The sequence below is a fragment of the Phocoena sinus genome, chromosome 9, assembly GCF_008692025.1.
Source record: "Phocoena sinus isolate mPhoSin1 chromosome 9, mPhoSin1.pri, whole genome shotgun sequence".
NCBI classification, from domain to species: Eukaryota; Metazoa; Chordata; class Mammalia; order Artiodactyla; family Phocoenidae; genus Phocoena; species Phocoena sinus.
This window is the reverse complement of record NC_045771.1, coordinates 91077545-91098242: the sequence shown is the minus strand read 5'-3', so window position 1 is coordinate 91098242 and position 20698 is coordinate 91077545. Positions and strand designations below refer to the sequence as shown.

General features: G+C 40.4%; 1 protein-coding gene across 1 annotated transcript in view; it reads left to right on the top strand.

Moving 5' to 3' along the window:
• The first annotated feature begins 17637 nt into the window (after positions 1-17637).
• SLC26A3 (solute carrier family 26 member 3) overlaps positions 17638-20698 on the top strand; it is a 29235-nt gene continuing 26174 nt past the window's right edge. Inside the window, exons 1-4 of the mRNA XM_032643337.1 lie at positions 17638-17768; positions 18367-18506; positions 19911-20021; positions 20275-20447. Of these exons, the coding sequence (XP_032499228.1) occupies positions 17638-17768; positions 18367-18506; positions 19911-20021; positions 20275-20447 (555 nt within the window). The remainder of the gene's footprint in view (positions 17769-18366; positions 18507-19910; positions 20022-20274; positions 20448-20698) is intronic.

Here is a 20698-nt window from a genome sequence, read left to right as displayed (position 1 = left end):
TTTTCTTAAAATGAGCCCTACAAATTGCATAAGCTCAGGGTCCACCAAATCTAGTTATAGTTTCATACCTGCTGACAGGTGTGAAATGGATCTCATTGTGGTTTTAATTTACTTTTCCCTGATTACTAGTGAAATCACTAGTGAAATTACTTGGGTAAAAGTGCGGACATGCTTACTTGTATAGAAAACAGTACATTCTACTGGACTCACATAAGTAAATGCTTTTTCTGTATTCAAAAGCAAAATTTTCCTAAAGGCCTGTGGTTTTTTTTTAAAAGTAACTCTTTGTCTTGTTTCTCAGCAATTACTTTGTATTTTAGAATCTAGCCATATAGCCAAATGCGGCAAGATAAGCCCCATATGAAGAGCATATACACCAGGTTAAGCCCTGCTCTCATACCGATCTTTTGGGGAGCCCATGCTGCGGGGTCACCTCAAGTAAAGCTCACATTATGAAGTCTTCCTGACAGGCCACCTGGTAAACCTCCTTGGATAGGATAAATATGGATGCACTCCATTACATACTCTGGTTTACCATAAGGAATTTTCCAGCAGGCTATGCTTCATACCAGTAAGATATGGATATTGGTTGTGGGAATTAAAAAAATGAGTGAGTTTGCCATAACTTTAATTTTCTGGGTTAGAAACATAAAAACATGAAATGCTATTATTTTAAGAGATATACCTATCCCTACAATAAGGAATATAACATGTCTGCCAGATCCAGTTTATAAAAATTGAAAAATATTAAATATACTAGAAACTCAAACCCTTGGAAAGCACAAAATAACCAACTAATTCTGGATTTACTTGATATACCTAGTTCAGTAGTATTTTGTTGAAAAAAGTTAACATTGAATGTTCATTAAAATGTACTCAAATATACATTACAGGGTTTTCATAGTTTTTTCCTTTTTTTTTTTTTTTTTTTTTTGCGGTATCCAGGCCTCTCACTGTTGTGGTCTCTCCCGTTGCGGAGCACAGGCTTTGGACGTGCAGGCTCAGCAGCCATGGCTCACAGGCCCAGCCGCTCCGCGGCATGTGGGATCTTCCCGGACCGGGGCACGAACCCATGTCCCCTGCATGGGTAGGCGGACTCTCAACCACTGTGCCACCAGGGAAGTCCCTATAGTTTTTTCTTAAAGCAGTGACATTTTCCCAAATAATTTTAAAGTGATCCTCTTCCTAATGTAATGTAGTTTTCACAAGTAGTGTGTTTATTTGCTATCCTTACTATATTTCCAAATAGAATTAAAATGTTTGAGCACATCCTTTTCAGAAAGTTATGAAACTATTGTAAATAGAGCTGCAATGAACATTTTGGTACATGACTCTTCACAGACCTACTAGAGAATGGACTTGATGATATGGGGAGGGGGAAAGGTGAGCTGTGACAAAGCGAGAGAGAGGCATGGACATATACACACTACCAAACATAAGGTAGATAGCTAGTGGGAAGCAGCCACATAGCACAGGGAGATCAGCTCGGTGCTTTGTGACCACCTAGAGGGGTGGGATGGGGAGGGTGGGAGGGAGGGAGACGCAAGAGGGAAGAGATATGGGAACATATATATATATATAACTGATTCACTTTGTTATAAAGCAGAAACTAACACACCATTGTAAAGCAGTTATACCCCAATAAAGATATTATTAAAAAAAAGAAAAAAAGAAAGTTATGAAACTAAACAAAAATAATTTTAAATGCTCATTAGAATGAATACTTGTTATGCTCCTTTTTCTAGGAATCAAAACTTGAGTCATTATTCAGAAATGCTTTTTAATTTTAATTATCTTTAAATCTAGAATCAAGTGAAACATATTAAATGCTGGGTCCAGTTTTCTTCCATCTTTCAGAGCTTCATGGAATAAGAAACTAATCCAGTACAAGCGGAAGATTAAATATTTCCGGGCAATGCAGAGATAGTGAATAGATTATGTATCCGTGGACTTCACATCAGTCCAGCAGAGTTGGAGTTCTGCACATTAGAAATGGAATGGGATCAGCCTAACATTGTCTGGGGTCGGTTTTCTTTTGCTGTATTTTTTTGAATGGGGATGGGGGCCCAGGTGTCCTTATGAAGCTGTGGTCGACAAGAGTTTGTGGGAGAAGCACCAGTGTTCTGCTGTGTTCCTGCCTCTGGCAACACAACAGCAAGCACCAGTTTTTAATAGAGTAGCCCTCACATTAAATAAAACCATCATAGACTATATTGTGCAGTTATGTTGCTAATTTTCCTTTGAAATATAAAATATTTTAAGCTCTTTTTTTTTGGTCAAAAGTGGTAACATCTTAATACAAATAAAAACCTTTTTGTGGTTGTAAGATTTAGCTTATAAATCATTCAGATTGAAGTGAAGGTTTACCAGGTCATTGTTAATGACTTAGTCTATTAAGAAGGTTTACCAGGTCATTGTTAATGACTTAGTCTATATGTATTTTTATAAAGTAAAAGCACTTGTAGATATTTAATCAGTACTATATGTCTGTTTTGCAGAAATAAAATGCTGCTTAGAGATTCTCTTTAAATATTTATTTTTGTGCTCAAATGTGTTTTCTGTTGGTTTATGGAATGTTCTGTACAAAGCTGTATGGTTGTACTGTTGGGCTAGATACTTTTGTTTTTTAAGATCTGGACTTAGCCAAGTATATGTGACCATATTAAAAACAATATCTTTGTTATTAAAAATGTGATTGCATAAAAAAATAGTCTGATTACTAGTGAAATTACTAGTGAACATCTTTTCAGATGTTAGTTGGCACTTCAAGTTTTCTGTAGGTTGACAGTTTGTATTGAGTTTTTGCCTTTTGTCTTATTGACTTGTAGGAGTTCTTTATATACTCTGGACATTAATCCTTTAAGACTTAATTGGGGCAAATATCCAGTTTGGAGCTTGTCTTCACTATTGTTATAGGTGTATTTCATGTTTCAATTTTAATGGAGTAGAATTTATCAATCTTTTTCTTTATGATGAGCACATTTTTTGTGACTTGTTTAAGAAATACTGTTAGCCTAAGGTTATAATGGTATTACTTTGTCTTCTAAAAATTTTGCTTTTTACATTGAGATCTTTAGGAAACTTGAAAATTTTTGTGTGTGTATGGTGTGAAATTGTATCTGTTTGATTTGTTCCATGTGGATCACCAGTTCTCTCAGTACCAGTTACTGAATAGTCCATCCTTTCACAGCTGTAATGCAACATCAATCATATCTCAAATTTCAATATGTTTCTGGGCCTTCTGTTCTGTTCCATTGGTACATTTGTCTCCCATAGCACAAATAGAGCACTGTCATAAGTACTAAAACTTTGTAATAAAGCTTTACATCTGGCAGAGTAAGTCTCCCCACTTTTCCTTCTTCAAAATTGTCTTGACTTTCTTGGTTCTTTGTGCTTCCATACAAGTATTTCCATACATGTATTATTTATGATAAGTATTTCCAGTCCTATAAAAAAAACTTTCAGATTTTTATTGCAATAGCATTTAATGTAATAAATTAATTTGGGGGAAACATCTGCATGACACTGAGTCCTCACATCCATGAAGATGTATGGCTTCATATTTTTCTCAGATTTCCTTTTCATCCCCTAATGATGTTTTGCCATTTTCTCCATAAAGTTCTTATATGTCTTTAGATTAAAATTTATTCCTAGTGACCTTGTCCCTATGGTGAACCACAGCCACCCCCCGCCTCTGCAGGACACCCTCCAACACTAGCAGAGGGCAGAAAGCAGAAGCAAGAAGAACTACAATTCTGCAGCCTGTGGAAGGAAAACCACATTCACAGAAAGACAGACAAAATGAAAAGGCAGAGGACTTTATACCAGATGAAGGAACAAGATAAAACCCCAGAAAAACAAATAAATGAAGTGGAGATAGGCAACCTTCCAGAAAAAGAATTCATAATAATCATAGTGAAGATGATCCAGGACCTCGGAAAAACAATGGAGGCAAAGATCGAGAAGACGCAAGAAATGTTTAACAAAGACCTAGAAGAATTAAAGAACAAACAAACAGAGATGAACAATACAATAACTGAAATGAAAGATACACTAGAAGGAATCAATAACAGAATAACTGAGGCAGAAGAACGGATAAGTGAAGTGGAAGACAGAATGGATGAATTCACTGCCACAGAACAGAATAAAGAAAAAAATATTAAAAGAAATGAAGACAGGCTAAGAGACCTCTGGGACAACATTAAACGCAACAACATTCACATTATAGGGGTCCAAGAAGGAGAAGAGAGACAAAAAAGACCCGAGAAAATATTTGAAGAGATTATAGTCAAAAACTTCCCTAACACGGGAACAGAAATAGCCACCCAAGTGCAGGAAGCACAGAGAGTACCAGCAGGATAAACCCAAGGATAAACATGCCAAGACACATAGTAATCAAATTGACAAAAATTAAAGACAAAGAAAATCATTGAAAGCAACAAGGGAAAAACAACAAATAATATACAAGGGAACTCCCATAAGGTTAACAGCTGATTTCTCAGCAGAAACTCTACAAGCCAGAAGGGAGTGGCACAATATATTTAAAGTGATGAAAGGGAAGAACCCACAGCCAAGATTACTCTACCCTGCAAGGATCTCATTCAGATATGATAGAGAAATCAAAAGCTTTACAGACAAGCAAAAGCTAAGAGAATTCAGCACCACTAAACCAGCTCTACAACAAATGCTAAAGGAACTTCTCTAAGTGGAAAACAAGAGAAGGAAAGGACCTACAAAAACAAACCCAGGGCTCCCCTGGTGGCTCAGTGGTTGAGAGTCTGCCTGCCGATGCAGGGGACACAGGTTCGTGCCCTGGTCCGGGAAGATTCCACATGCCGCGGAGCAGCTGGGCCCGTGAGCCATGGCTGCTGAGCCTGCACGTCCGGAGCCTGTGCTCCGCAACGGGAGAGGCCACAGCAGTGAGAGGCCCGTGTACCTCAAAAAAAAGAGGCCCGCGTACCGCAAAAAAAAAAAAAAAAAAAAAAAAAAAAAAACTGGTCAGAAGACCTAAATAAACATTTCGCCAAAGAAGACATACAGATGGCCAAGAAGCACATGAAAAGCTGCTCAACATCACTAATTATTAGAGAAATGCAAATCAAAACTACAATGAGGTATTACCTCACACCAGTTAGAATGGGCATCATCAGAAAATCTACAAACAACAAATGGTGGAGAGGGTGTGGAGAAAAGGGAACGCTCTTGCACTGCTGGTGGGAATGTAAATTGATACAGCCACTATGGAGGACAGTACGGAGGTTCCTTAAAAAACTAAAAATAGACCTACCATATGACCCAGCAATCCCACTACTGGGCATATACCCAGAGAAAACCATATTTCAAAAAGACACATGCACCCCAATGTTCATTGCAGCGCTATTTACAATAGCCAGGTCATGGAAGCAACCTAAATGCCCATCGACAGACGAATGGATAAAGATGTGGTACATATATACAATGGAATATTACTCAGCCATAAAAAGGAACGAAATTGGGTCATTTGTAGAGACATGGATGAATCTAAAGACTGTCATCCAGAGTGAAGTAAGTCAGAAAGAGAAAAACAAATATCGTATATTAACACATGTATGTGGAACCTAGAAAAATGGTACCGATGAACTGGTTTGCAGAGCAGAAATTGAAACATAGACGTAGAGAACAAACGTATGGACACCAAAGGGGGAAAGTGGCAGGGGTGGTGGTGGTGGGATGAATTGGGAGATTGGGATTGACATATATACACTAATATGTATAAAATGGATAACTAATAAGAACCTGCTGTATAAAAAATAAATAAAATAAAATTCAAAAAAACAATTTATTTCTACTTATCTCTGTATCTTTTGTTGCTATTACCAATGGTATCTTTCTATTACATTTTTTAATTTGGTTATTGTTGATATATAGGAATACTTTTGATTTGCCTTTTTTCAGCTTGTATCCATAAACCTTTCAAAACTCTCTTATTTGTTCTAAAATAAATAATTTTTCATCTGATCATTGGTTCTGAAATTGTATCTTTATATGCAACGTTTCCCAGTTCTCTCAGCAAGAAACCTAAAAACACAATTTGATCAATGCACAGTAGGTCTGAATAAATGCTGTACTTTTCTTTATTGAGGTATAATTGATGTACAATATTATATGTTTCAGGTGTAAAACTTAGTAATTTTTAAAGGCTGTATTCCATGTATAGCTATAAAATATTGGCTATATTTCATATACATACAATATATGTATTGTAAAATATATTGTAGCTTATTTATTTCATACATAGTAGTTTGTACACTGTACATTTTTCTTTAAAAACAGCAGTATTATGTACTTTAAATGATGACACAACTAATTCAGTTACACAGTTAGTACATGTTTGAGCCAAATTTAAAAATACAGGTTAGATTAATTTAGAATAAATTCTAGTGACTTGTCCGAATTCTTTTGGAATTTTGTTCTACCAAATATAATTCACTTATTTAACCGTCATTCAACCAGTTCTGTGGTAGATTCATTCTAGGTACTGGGGACAGAGTAGTGAATAAGACAGTCAAGGTCACTGCCTGTATGGAGCTTTTATTTGAATGAGGGAGCCAAACATTAAACAAGTACTTGCAAAAATAAGTTTATTTTTTAATTATGATGATACTTTAGGAAAGTACAGGACGCTATGAGAGAAATACCACAAGAGGAATTCACTTAGATTTGGGAGTCAAAGTGCTTCTCTCTGAGGAAGTGATATTGAACAGCCAGACAGGGAGGGAAGAGAGCATTAAAGCAGAGGAAACTATGCCTGGAAGGGGCAGGCAAATTCAGGGCACTAAAGATGCCACTATGGCTGGAAGGAAGAAAACAATAGGCAAAGCAGAGCCAGATGAGGTTGGGGAGTTGGGCAAGAGGTTATCATGCAAGACTTCGGAGTTCTTTTTTTTTTTTTTTTTTTTTTTTTGCGGTTCACGGGCCTCTCACTGTTGTGGCCTCTCCCGCTGTGGAGCACAGGCTCCGGACGCGCAGGCCCAGCGGCCATGGCTCACCGGCCGAGCCCCTCCGCGGCATGTGGGATCCTCCCGGACCGGGGCACGAACCCGTGTACCCTGCATAGGCAGGCGAACTCTCAACCACTGCGCCACCAGGGAAGCCCCAGGAGTTCTTTTATCCTAAGTACCATCATTAGTTCCCTGAAGAGTCCCAGCACGAAAAGATCATTCTAACTATTGGGTGGTTAAGAGACTGGGAGGGCTAAGAGAGGAATCGAGAAGTGCGGCAAGAAGCTCTTGTGGGGGATGGTGGTGACTTAGGCTAGGGAGGCAAAAGTACGATGAAAATTTGTGATATATTTTGGAGGTAGATTCAGCAGGACTTGGTGATGATGCATTGGCTGGGGGTGGGGCGATTGTTTGTAAGAGAAAGTGGCAAAATGACTCTCAGATTTCTGACATGAGTTGGGGGGTGGGGTTCTTTACTAGAATGGGGAAAACTAGAGATGAAGCAGATTTGGGAGGAAAGCTCAAGAGTTCGGATCCGGACGTGTCAAGGTTGAGAGGCCTGTGGGGCCTCTAAGCAGAGATATTGGGTACACAGTTAAATATGTGGATCTGGAGGGCTGGACTTAGAAATCTGAAAGTCCCTGGGAGCCACAGGACTCTTACAGCAAGAAGGTAAAGAGAGAGAATAAGATAGGCTGGGACCTGGGACCCGTATCTACCAGAGTGCTTGCATTTGCACCCAGATGAACGTCTCCTCCAGCAATAGAATGCAAATATAAGGGACTAAAAATAACTGCGTGCATGCGCAGTTGGGGCAAACTTTGAACAATAAGTTACAAAAAGGCCACAAACCAACTGCCACTTCTGAGGTGCCGGGAATAAAAGCAGGGTACTGCACACGATCCCTGCACACAGCACCCCCATGGGGATGGGCTGACCACCCAAGCCGCTGCTCCCGTCCGACCCAGACTCACCAACTGAGCCCTGTCCTCGCCCCGCTTAAGGACCCAGCCCACCCTCCTCAGGGAGCGAGCAAAGGAACCTGTTGCTTGTTTTTGCTCCCTCACACTGCTGCAGCAGGGGGCCCAGTAAAGCCTTGCCTGAATTTCTCGTCTGGCCTCATCAGTTTCTATTGAATAAAGAGTCCGAGGACTCAAGCTGGCAGCAAGAAAAGAAGGGAGTCCAGGACAGAGGGGAATACCTAAAAAAAAAAGAGCTGGATAGAGGAGGAGTTGGCAAAGAAGCATGAGGTGAAAATGGGGAGAGGTATGATTTAAAAAATTAACATTTTTAAAAGAGAGGTTTTCCAGGATGAGTAGTCAGCACAGTCAAATGCTAAGAGGTTAAGTAAGATGAAAAAAAAAATGTCATGAAGAACCTAGGGGTAAGACAGGAATAAAGACACAGACCTACTAGAGAATGGACTTGAGGATATGGGGAGGGGGAAGGGTAAGCTGTGACAAAGTGAGAGAGTGGCGTGGACATATATACACTACCAAACGTAAAATAGCTAGCTAGTGGGAAGCAGCCGCATAACACAGGGAGATCAGCTGGGTTCTTTGTGACCACCTAGAGGGGTGGGATAGGGAGAGTGGTAGGGAGGGAGACGCAAGAGGGAAGAGATATGGGAACATATGTATATGTATAACTGATTCACTTTGTTATAAAGCAGAAACTAACACACCATTGTAAAGCAATTATACTCCAATAAAGATGTTAAAAAAAGAAAAAAAAACACCACTCACTGGAGTTAGCAACGTAGGGTTTGCTGCCCTTAGCAGGAGCTGTGGTCGGAGCAGAAATTAGAGGGAAAACAGAGGCCTGTGGCCTGGAGTTAGGAGAGCTTCCTAAGAAGGGCCTTTATCACACCATGAGTTATGCTGTGCACCGCTCTTTTGCATCTCATGAGCGTTCTTTGGAGTGATCCAGCCAAGAAATAACACCTCTCAACTCCCATCTAGACTAGTAGGTAAAATGTCAGGAAGATAACCCTTGCTGAGATTTTTTTTTTTTTTTTTTGCAGTACGCGGGCCTCTCACTGCTATGGCCTCTCTCGTTGCGGAGCACAGGCTCCAGACGCACAGGCTCAGCGGCCACGGCTCACGGGCCTTAGCCGCTCCGCGGCATGTGGGATCTTCCCATGTCCCCTGCATCGGCAGGCGGACTCTCAACCACTGCGCTACTAGGGAAGCCCGAGATTTTTTTTTTTTACTCCTATGTACACATAGTCTGTGCAAATCTCTGCAGACCAGTGAAATACACACACACATACAAGTGCAATGAGAGGTATAATCTCACAAGGAACTTGAGGAAGCTGTTGTCATCATTCCATCTGCTGATCAGAGTCTCAAAGGTCAAGACCACACTGGAGTCTTTCCATTGTTGTAAAAGTTAATGAAAGTTAATTATTAAAGCTGACAGAAAGGTGATTTCCCCACTGCTTTACATAACCTATATATAGATGTCTCTATACATATGGATGTGTGCAGAACCTATAGACCTAAGTGGATGGACACTGCCTCTTAGAACTGGGTTATTTTCCACCATCGCTGAAGGACCTCAATGAGTGTGTATCAGGTAGGAAACAAATGTATGATCATTTTACTCAAACTGGTTTTCTCTTGCAAATGTTATATTTTTTGATCAAAGCTGATTCAAAATTTAGGGTTGCATTCTTGAGTTTATTCCATGAGCAGGAAATTTTGAATGATACCACTAACAGTAGCCTAAAAATGTTAGTCTGGAGCCCTAGCAATGTGATGTAAATACCTGAGTAGATTTTGATATGACCAAGTAAATGTTTGTATGCACTGTTAGGGCTTAAATAGCCTTTTCAATGGTAGCAGGGTTTTTTGCATTCATTATTCACATATTCCTTTAATTCTGCACTCAAACCTGACTTTATTAGTAGACCATCTGTTCTGAAGTTTGGCAAATAAAGCAACATTTGAGGAAAGGTTTTTTCCAGGAGATAGAATGATCTGTTAGAAGGTATTGAGAAAAGGCTTTTGGTCCAAAAGTGAGGGATTTAGCTGCCAGACACTCCAGAAAGTCCAAGAAGGGAAAGCGGGGTGGGGTGGCAGCGGGGAGAAAAGGGAATAGAAACAAGTAGGACAAACAGTAAAAAAGAAAGAGAAAAAAGTTGCCACTGGAAAGTAGCAGAATGTCACATGCCATGAGTAATATCATACCAGCAAGAGTACTTTTCCTATGGATTACCAGTCCTAACAGGAAAATTTATTTCATTCTTTAAAATGTCAGAAGATTATAGGGAATTCCCTGGCAGTCTAGTGGTTAGGACTCTGTGCTTCCACTGCAAGGGACACGGGTTTGATCCCTGGTAAGGGAACTAAGATCCCAGATGCCATGCAGTGGGGCCAAAAAAACAAGATTACACAATATTCTTTAAACGTGAGTGTGAAAAACAACTTATTAAATCTTTGGATTAGATAGTTCTCTTTTCCAAAGAAAATGTGTCATTCAGAGAAACAGTGTAGCGAAAATTGGTCACATAAAGATCATTCCTACTAAGAAATAAGGAAGCAACTATTTGATTTCAGACAAAAGTATTAAATAGTTAACAGTGGGTTAACACACACCTTGCCTCCTCCACCTGGGAAAATGAATGAGTAGGTATATAAATAAATGAACAAATGTCTCAATAGCTACTAAATAGCTTATACTTCACTAAGGAACAAAACAGTTCACAAAATGAGAATGGATGTTTTTTAATTACTAGAATAAATGAGTAATAACTTGGTCCAGCTTCTCTCCATGATGGAGGTCCTCGGTTCTCCAAACAAGGAGAAAAGAGCCTTCCTCTAGCCTCTGTTTCACTTTGTTGAGTAGTAAAGGGAGAATAAACCAGTTCACTTCAGTGAGATTGAACTCCAGGCTATCCAGGCTCACATTTTGTGTATGTGATATTGATAGCTGGAGCCTGGCAGGAGGGGCTCTTCTGCACAAGGGCACACTGTAGGTACCTCGTCTGGAGCTCTGTTCTCTTGTCTCTCTTGGGGATCACAGCTCATGGGCATCCCCACATCAAAAGGCAGAGAAGAGTGTGGATTGGAGAGAATCATTTACGAGACCTGGCTTCTTGTCCTGGCCCTGTCGCTTACTAGCTGTGAGACTTGGGAAGTCTTATATCTTTTCTGACCTCAATTTCCTGCTCTGTAAATTGGTGATAATAATGCCTACCTTCTCTGCCTACTTCACAGGATAACAGTCAAGAGAGAAAAGTGAAAGTGCTTAGAAAGATGCAAGGCCTTAGAGAAAGTCAAGGGATTCTCTTTATTATTTTGAGAGCCTTGTGGGTCTGCGATTCCTTCCTATGGCACACCTTAACATTTCTCTAGCAGTTCAGCCTTTTGGCCAACAAAATCTTCTGTTCTAGTATTTGGCCGCTAGCCTTTGAACATGATGTGTTCATCCCCCACTGCTTTCTTATCATCTCTTTCAAACTTACCTGTTCTTTAAGGTCTAACTCAAGACCCACAGTCCCTTGATGAAATCTTCCTCAACGCCAACCCACACGCACATCCCTTCTGCTTACAATTTGTTATCTGTACCAATCATTTTGGGCCCTCCTTCTATGCAAGTAAACTTTGGAATTTAGGACTACATCATTTCTATATCTTTTGCTTATAGTTCAGTTTATTTCAACAGACCTTTCTGAGTAATTACTATGGTACAGGTACCATGCAAAAGGGAAAAAATGATTAAGATTTAGACCTTGTCCTTGAAGAACTGAGAACTGGAAAGAGAAACTTATCAACAAATAAGGGCAATACAGTACACTATGGGAGTGAAATACACACCAGGTGTGTACAATAAGGAAATGATTAACTCTTTTTAGGGGATTCCATGAAGGCTTTACAGCATTGTCTTAGGAACAGGGTTCCTAACAAACAATAGGATGATAAACGCTTGTTGAAGGAACAAAGGAACAAATCAATGGTCAGGGACAGCTGAGTATTTTTAAGGATGAATTGGAATTTACCAGGTGTTGGAGGAGAACACAGATAAAGAAAACAATGCATGCAAAGGAATGAGGGGAGGGGGTGTTAAATATCATGGTTTGTTAAGAAACTGCTGTAATTATGAAGGAGGAGTGAAGAGTCTTGAGGTAGGCCAGAGCCAAGATATGCGGGGCCTCGTATACCATGCTAAGAAGCTTAGATAGGAGATGCTTTAACATGATGTTAAAATAAATGGGTGGGAATGGAAAAGCTCGAATTCTGGAGAAGTCCAGAATAAAGACAAAATTATAGAAAAGATGGCGGCACTAACATTTTCAGACAGCTTCCAGCTGGCTGTCATGTAAGGTCTACCCAGTTATTAAACTCCATCCTGAAACTATTATCTGTGCAATTAAAGCTAAGAAGTCTCTCCTTACATACCTCACTTTCAGTCTGGACAACAGTCCTACCAGCGAGGTAATGACATCCCCTTTCACCATGAGAAAAACTAAGGCTTGGAGCACTTGCCCATAGCAACACAATGAAGCAATGGCAAAGCAAGGATGTGAAGGCAGGTCTACTTAGCTGCCCAGTTCCCACTCTTTTCTGTTGCACCTCCCAACTCAGTTAGGTTTGACTGAGTTTTTCAGCAGATGGTCAAGAATAATAATTGCCAATAAAAAGAATTGCCAATAATAACTATAGTGCCTGAACTAAGATTAAGATAAAACTGAGTTAAGTTCCTAAAAGACCACTATAAATCTGTGTCACATACACAGATTTCTTGAATAAGCAATACAAAATACATGTTATGTTCTTGCCAACTATGGACACTGAACTAGAGCTGTGTGAATCATCCATATTATTGTGGAAAAAAAAAAACCTTTTGGACTCTTTGGAGATACTGCCCCACACCCTCAGGATTCTCATTCCAGCCCCACCACCTTTAATTGCCTTCCATGTCAGCATATCCCCTCTTCAGGGGAAGACTCTGGCTTCAAAAGCAATCTGGAAGGGTTTGTGAGATGCTCATAGCTTTCCAAGGATGATGACTAAAGGGTGGAAGGAAAACAGGAGTGCTTTTTATGTTCTAAATGATAATGGACACATTTATTTCTCCCAAAGAGCTACCAGGTTCAACTTCACATCTATACCATAGCTTAATTAATTACCTTACTGTGTTTCCAAAGTGGCTGAAGCACACAAGAACCACAGCATTTAGCTAGAAAGTATAGCCTGCCCCACCTCTGACCCTTCTGACCTTTCTTCATCACGATCAGCCTCTGCCCCGAGCTCTCTTCACCCACATCCTTCCCACTCATCCCCAGCCCAGTGACTCCTAACCACCACTCTGTCCCTCTACGATTTTGATGCCATTATCTCCCCGCTTCCATTCAGCTTGACATCATCCAGAATGTGGATCTATGTGCCCTTGATTTCTGGTTTCTTTTTGGCTGCGGAGTGGGGTCCCTCTGAAGGTGCTCACCAGAGCCGTTAGTCTGCTTGTTCTCCCATCTCTCCCCCAGATGTAACTATCAAGACATGGCTGTTTTTCCCATTGTCCAAGGACCAATTCATGAAATAGGCCTGGCTTACCTCTGGTTTTCCACCGACTGGCACAGGGGTATTCTGAGGTCTGATGGAGGGGTGGAGTCACGGAGAGCCAACCTTGTGCCAAGGTGGTAGAGGTTACCTACCGTGACTGGGGAGGGGCTGGGAAATATTCTGCACACCTGCTTCCCTCCTGGTTTCAAGCTACCACCAATTAAAGAAAAATACTAGCATTGCTTATGAGCATCTTGGTTCAAATTAGTTTCCCACAGAAGGGGCAGACCCCTGAAAGACTAGAACACTGAATGGATAAATGCTGAGACATGCAAAGTCATGGCCATCGACACTTCTCAGGGGAGTGGGGCAGGCAGAATGGAGGTGCCCAGGTAGCTGGAAGCCAGGTGGTGACACTCAGTGCTGTGCTGCAGGTTGCAGATGGGTGGAGCTCAGAGGGTTTGGGGGATGCGTAATGCGCATGACTATCCCTAATTCCTAGAAGTATCAAAATGTTATTAATAGGGCTTCCCTGGTGGCGCAGTGGTTGAGAATCTGCCTGCCAATGCAGGAGACACGGGTTCGAGCCCTGGTCTGGGAAGATCCCACATGCCGCGGAGCAACTAGGCCCGTGAGCCACAACTACTGAGCCTGCGCATCTGGAGCCTGTGCTCCGCAACAAGAGAGGCCGCGACAGTGAGAGGCCCGCGCACCACGATGAAGAGTGGCCCCCACTTGCTGCAACTAGAGAAAGCCCTTGCACAGAAACGAAGACCCAACACAGCCAAAAATAAATAAATATATTTGTTTTTAAAAAAAGGTTATTAATAAATCAGAATAGTTAAAATAGAAAAAAACTGAACTTCAGGAATTAATCCCAGGACTAAATTTCTGCTCAGAAAAACAAAAAAAAAAAAGCAGAGAAAGACAAACGTGTATGACTAAGTCACAGGACCAAGATATGTAGGTATATGTATGTATGTGCATGTGTCTATGTATGTAATTTATATGTAATAAAGGCCAAAAAATTTAAAAGAACATATCATAGGAAAGGAAGCAAGACTGGAAATGTACACGAACAAGGCTTAAATTTCAAAAATTATTAGGAGGAAAAGTGCCTGAGAATGAATTTCAATCCCTCAAAAGCCACTGATGTCCTAAGAAACCCAGAGAAAAATTTGAGGCATGAAGATAAAACAGAACATGAAAAGGTGTACATTAATGAGGGTGTAATATTTGAAAGTGGAATTCATTCCAGGAACCAAGAAAACGTTTTCCAAGAATTTCTGGGGAAAAGGTAACATGTTCGGGTTTTGTTTTTTTTTTTTTAAGTTAAGAAAAATCACTTTTGAATTCCTAACTAAAGCAGGTCATTCTCAAGAATCCCAGAAATGATGAACTGGAGAATGACATTAATTTATGAGTATCTCGAGCTTTTCTCAGCAGAGGCACCATTGGGGTGGTCGATTTAGTGGCTCAGATGGTTGGTTACATGTGGAATATTTTTTCTTAAAAGTTTTTTTTTTTACTGTGCCACATGGCACGTGGGATCTTAAGTTCCCTCTGCTTTGGAAGCATGGAGTCTTAACTACTGGGCCGCCAGGGAAGTCCCTGGTTACATGTGGAATATGAGGCAGTAGCTTTTGGGAGAAGTGATGGCAGCTAGGGGAGAACCACAAGGTTGGAATGGTGGCCCTCAAACTCTCTCGCTCTAAGTTCTGGAAAGATTTCTTAAGCCACCCTGACGCCGGCCCTCGAGCACTCCCCTTGTAGTCAGCGCTTGGGCATGAGGTGGTGGCATTTCCCAGGCTGTGGCAGGATGGCCAGGGCTCAGGCCTTTGATCCACTAAAGAGCCAGGGCATGGTCATCCTCAGGGAAGGAAGCTTCATAGAGCTGTAGTTATATCTGCAATCATTGTCACTGGCCAAAAACATTAGACTGTGACTTAGCAGAGAGAAAATGTGCAGCAGCAAAAGGAAGAAAAAAAAAGCACTTTCAGGATCTTTCTTAAGGAAGAGGACTAATGAGTTTCCGTGAACAACTTGATGAAAATATGAGTAAAGTGACAAAATAGCAGCATCTTTTTTTTTTTTTTTTCTGTCCACGGCAACATCTGCCAGAAATAGAATGCACAGTACCCGAGTCATCTTCATCCTAAATTGGCTAGGTTGGGGAATTCCCTGTCGGTCCAGTGGTTAGGACTCCATGCTTCCACTGCTATGGGGGCCAGGGTTCAGGCCCTGGCTGGGGAAATAAGATCCTGCAAGCTGCTCAGCACAGCCTAATAATAATAATAATGTTGGCTAGGTTGCATACGTCAAGGATTAAAGCTCTTCTGGAAGACAGCCTTTGCAAGAGACCTAAGGTGTCAAGAGTCACTAACGTGGGATAGATCTCGTGTAAACATCCCAACCATATGGTTGGTAGTTGGCAAACAAGGACAAAAATCCTTGCTATGCACAGCAATGAGTAAGCCAATCCCTACCTTCACGTACAAGTTCTTTTGATAATGGAAAGTACTGTATAGTTAGTGAGATATAACACCTGGAATTAAGTGTGGAGAGGTGGGAGCGGGAATAGAAATGAGAAGCAAGGAGGACAAGCAGCTTGGGGTTGGACGAGGCTCAGAAAGAATAGCAAAGGCGGTCTCACAGTCATAACAAAGTTCACGGGGTCTCAAATGCTGGAGGTCAAGCCAGAGGCTGGGGCAGAAACACCACACTGTGGTCAGAGAAGGTCAGTAGAAAGGACATTGGAGGAAGCTAGGGAATGGGGTGGGGAAAGAAATGGGTGTCAAAGAGAGATCAGGTGGGGTCAGAAATTGAGGCCAGCATCTGATTCCTGGTTATAATTTGAGCTCTGCAAACATGCTAAAAATCCCTTGAGCTTTGGAAAAGCACCATGTAACAAGGTACAATCTAGTTTGAGATAATTCAATTCATAACTATGATACAGAACCAAGATTAGTGGGCAAAATGCTAACAGTTAGTTGGAAGGTTCTTCAATTCTGTTCGCACTGGACAAAAGAGAAGCTGCGTGTTGTAGAAGAAACAGCAAAGTCTGAAAACAGAAGTCACATTTTTGACAGTGTACTAGCTGTATGACCTGAGGAAAAGATTCTTAGATTTTTATGGAGACTTTTATGTGCTATTTATTGTCTTCTCATTTGTAAGAAGATGACAAGAATAATAATAGTATTTGTCTCAAAGAATTGTGAGGGCTAAATAGATAATGTGCATAAAAAAACTTTTGCAAAACTGACCTTTTAACTGTAGTAAAAAGGATTGAGATAAGAACCAAGAAATTAACAATCTTGTGTAGAAAATGCAAATAGTTAGAATAAGAACTACCATTTAGTGAATGCTTGTAGTGTGCTAGATGCTTTGAAGCAATGCTAGATGCTGTGAAAACATTCTCATTTAATTTTCATCATCCCCTTGTAACGAGTATTATTATTCCAAGTATACAAATGAAGCTCAAAAAGGTTAAGTAAATTGAGTAGTTTCCTCAACTACAAATGATAAAACTCTATTTAATTCCCAGAAATAATAAGAAAATACCTTAAATGGGCAATATCCTTCAATTTCACAAATTAAAAACATTTTATAATGTATTACAAAAATTCTGATGGGTCAAATGGAACAGCCTTGACTAGAGTTAGGGGCAATGAACAGACTTTAAATCTAACCTGTCCCAGTACCCCCAGTGCCATAACTTTGGAAACATTGCTGAAAAAAAATTTTTTTAATAAATTCCTTTCTTGAGATCTTGCTTTACAAGTCAAAAATGCACTCACTGGTTAGTAAACTGAGTCAATTTCTATTGCTTTTTGGCAATCTTTTAAAAATAAATCAATCAAAGCCCTTGTTTACTTACCCAGAGGAGCTGTGTCCAGCTCCTTGCAGTAAAAAGCGATTATCACAGTCGCAATATACAATCTAGGTCCCTTAATCCAGCCTCTTTTGATCTCAAAAGGTGGTAACATTCAGTTCAGAGCTCACTCATCTGTAAATTGCATCACATTATCTCCGAGTTATTTAAGAAGCAAGCTCTGTTTGGTTTCAGGCATTTTTAACCTGCTAAAGGCAAGAAGGGTTTGCCACATAGTTCCAAAGGTCTTCCACTTACCACAACGGTCAGAGAAAGCACAATGATTGAACCCATCGGGAATCAGTACGTCGTGGCCAGACCAGTGTATTCCACAAAGGCTTTTGAGGAAGAACATAAGAAGAAACACAGACATCATAAGACACTTCTGGATCATCTCAAAAAGTGGTTCCGGTAAGATATTTTTTTAAGGTACTGGCATTAGGAGTAAATGAAGCACTTTCTCTGAAATTTTTAAGCCTCCAAGCTCTTCTTTCGGCTATAGCCCACAGTCTCCAAAATCTTTTTTTTTTTCAAACAGATATCTATAATTGGCTACTTATTAAAGATTTAATATGTTTCTTTTTTCAAATATTTTTCCCCCCTCTCCAAAGTCTTTTTATCTTTGGTTTCCAGACCTCCTACTTCCTGCCAGGGCTAGAAAAGTAGTCTCTGAAATTGAACACCAATCTTGGCTCTCAACACAATCTCTCCATACCAGAGAACTGATAGATAAGGACAGAGGAAAATTCTCCATCAGTGTTGTAAAGTCAAGCTGAGGATGACAGATAATTTCTATTGTGGCTAAAGAAAAGCAACATTTTTCTTAAAAAAAAAAAAATCCTTTGGTGGTGGTCAATCCTTTGGGGGCAGTTGATATGGGTAAGGAGGTGAATGTTAGTGGGAAAGTTAGTGAAATGATAATATTAACTTTACCAATTTTCCATTTACAGTAGGTACTAAACTTAAAATTGGATATTAATAACTGAACGGTGGCTTTCAATGTTTTCAGCTGTTCTGCACAAAAGGCCAAGAGAATTGCCCTCTCTTTGTTCCCCATAGCATCTTGGTTGCCAGCGTACCGCATAAAGGAATGGCTCCTCAGTGACATTGTTTCTGGAATCAGCACAGGGCTGGTGGCTGTACTGCAAGGTAACTTTTTTTCTTTTTGATATATAATTCATGTATCATAAAATTCACCCTTTTTTTTTTTTTTTTTTTTTGCGGTACGCGGGCCTCTCCCGTTGTGGAGCACAGGCTCCGGACGCGCAGGCTCAGCGGCCATGGCTCACGGGCCCCGCCGCTGCACGGCATGTGGGATCTGCCCGGACCGGGGCACGAACCCGCGTCCCCTGCATCGGCAGGCAGACGCTCAACCACTGCGCCACCAGGGAAGCCCAAATTCACCCTTTCAATGTGCACAATTCAGTGTTTTTTGTGTATTCACGAGGTTGTGCAACTATCACCACTAACTGCAAGACATTTTCACTACAACCATCCCCCAAAATCTCTTGCAATCACTTCCCATCCCCTCTCCACTCATCCCTCGGCAACAACTTTCTGTCTCAATGGATTTACCTATTCTGAGCATTTCATGCAAAGAGAGTCACAGAATATGTCGTCTTTTGTGTCTGGTTTCTTTCACTTAGCATAACGTTTGCAAGTTTCATCCATGATGTACAGGTACTTCATTCCGTTTTATGGATGAATAATATTCTGCTGTATAGATATACCACATTTTGTCCATTCATGAGTTGATGGACATTTGGGTTGTTTCCATGCTGTGGCTTTTATGAATAATACTATTATGAACACTTGTACACAAGTTTTTGTGTGAACATGTTTCATTTCTCTTGGGTATATATCTAGGAGTGTAATTGCTGTGTCATATAATAACCCACTAGCAATGGTGAGGGTTCAAATTTCTCCACATCCTTGTGAACACTTGTTATTGTCTGCCCTTGTTATTTTAGCTATCCTAGTGAGCATGAAATGGACTCTCTTTGCGGTTTTGATTTGCATTCTCCCAATGATTAATGATGTTGAGCATCTTTTCATGTCCTTACTGACCATTTGTACATCTTTGGAGAAATGTCTGTGTAAATCTTTTGCACATTTTAAAATTAGGTTATGTGTCTTTTTATTGTTGAATTGCAAAAGTTAATTATATAATTCTGGATAATAGACCCTTATCCAAGATACGATTTGCAAATAATTTCTCCCTCTCTGTAGGTTGTCGTTTCACTTTTTGGATAGCATCCTTTGAAGCACACATTTTTACATTTTGATGGGGCCCTGTTTATCTGTTTTTAATTTGGTTGCTTATGCTATAGGTGTCACTTCTAAGAAACCCGTGCCTGATCCAAGGTCACAAAGGTTTACACCTAAGTTTTCTTCTGAGAGTTTTATAGCTTTAGCTCTTACATTTACATCGTTGATACATTTGAGTTAATAAAATAATTTTTAAGGTACAATCTTAAATACTTGAAGAGCCTAATGAAAACTTCTATGATCCCTTTGCATGAAATAACGACACTGATGCTTGTGTATTTACAGGTTTAGCATTTGCTCTGCTGGTCACCATACCCCCACGCTATGGGCTGTATGCAGCCTTTTTCCCAGTCATAATCTACTTTTTCTTGGGCACTTCTAGACACATATCAGTGGGTAAGTGAACTACTGGGCTAATTGATCCTTACATTGCTTTTCTTTATGAATGCCATTAGCCACACATTGTATCAATTCCAAATTGTGCAGAATCCAGGAGAGGAGTCATAGTTTCTTGTAAGAATTAGGACTGGGGCTTGGGGAAGTAGACCAGAACTCCAGACAGCAGTCTTTTCATATGCTACATTATGGCTGAAAGACAACTGTGCCATAGGGAGACATAATGACTACAACTTGCCCTCTCTTTTATTAGGTCCATTTCCAGTTCTTAGTATGATGGTGGGAGCAGTAGTTGTGAGATTAACCCCAATAGCCGATACAGCTGATCCGACAGTCACTAATAGCTCAGTGGCTAATGATTCATCACTAGATGATCATAAGGTGATGGTGGCTGCAACAGTCACAATTCTTTCTGGAATCATCCAGGTGAGTACTCTGTCACAGAATCTACCCTCCCCAATTTATGTGTCCTGACTGGTACACATCTTTGTGGTTTTTCTCCTTCCTGCCACCCCTCCCGACTCTTCCTGTTAGTTTACATGCCTCCTTCAATAGCCCATTGGAAATAATTTAAGAGTCACCTACCACAGCCAGAAGTGAAAGGGCAGGTCTACTTTGCAAAGATGATTGAACATGGGTCTAGAGAGAAGGAAAAAATAAGAGTGGGGAGGCACATG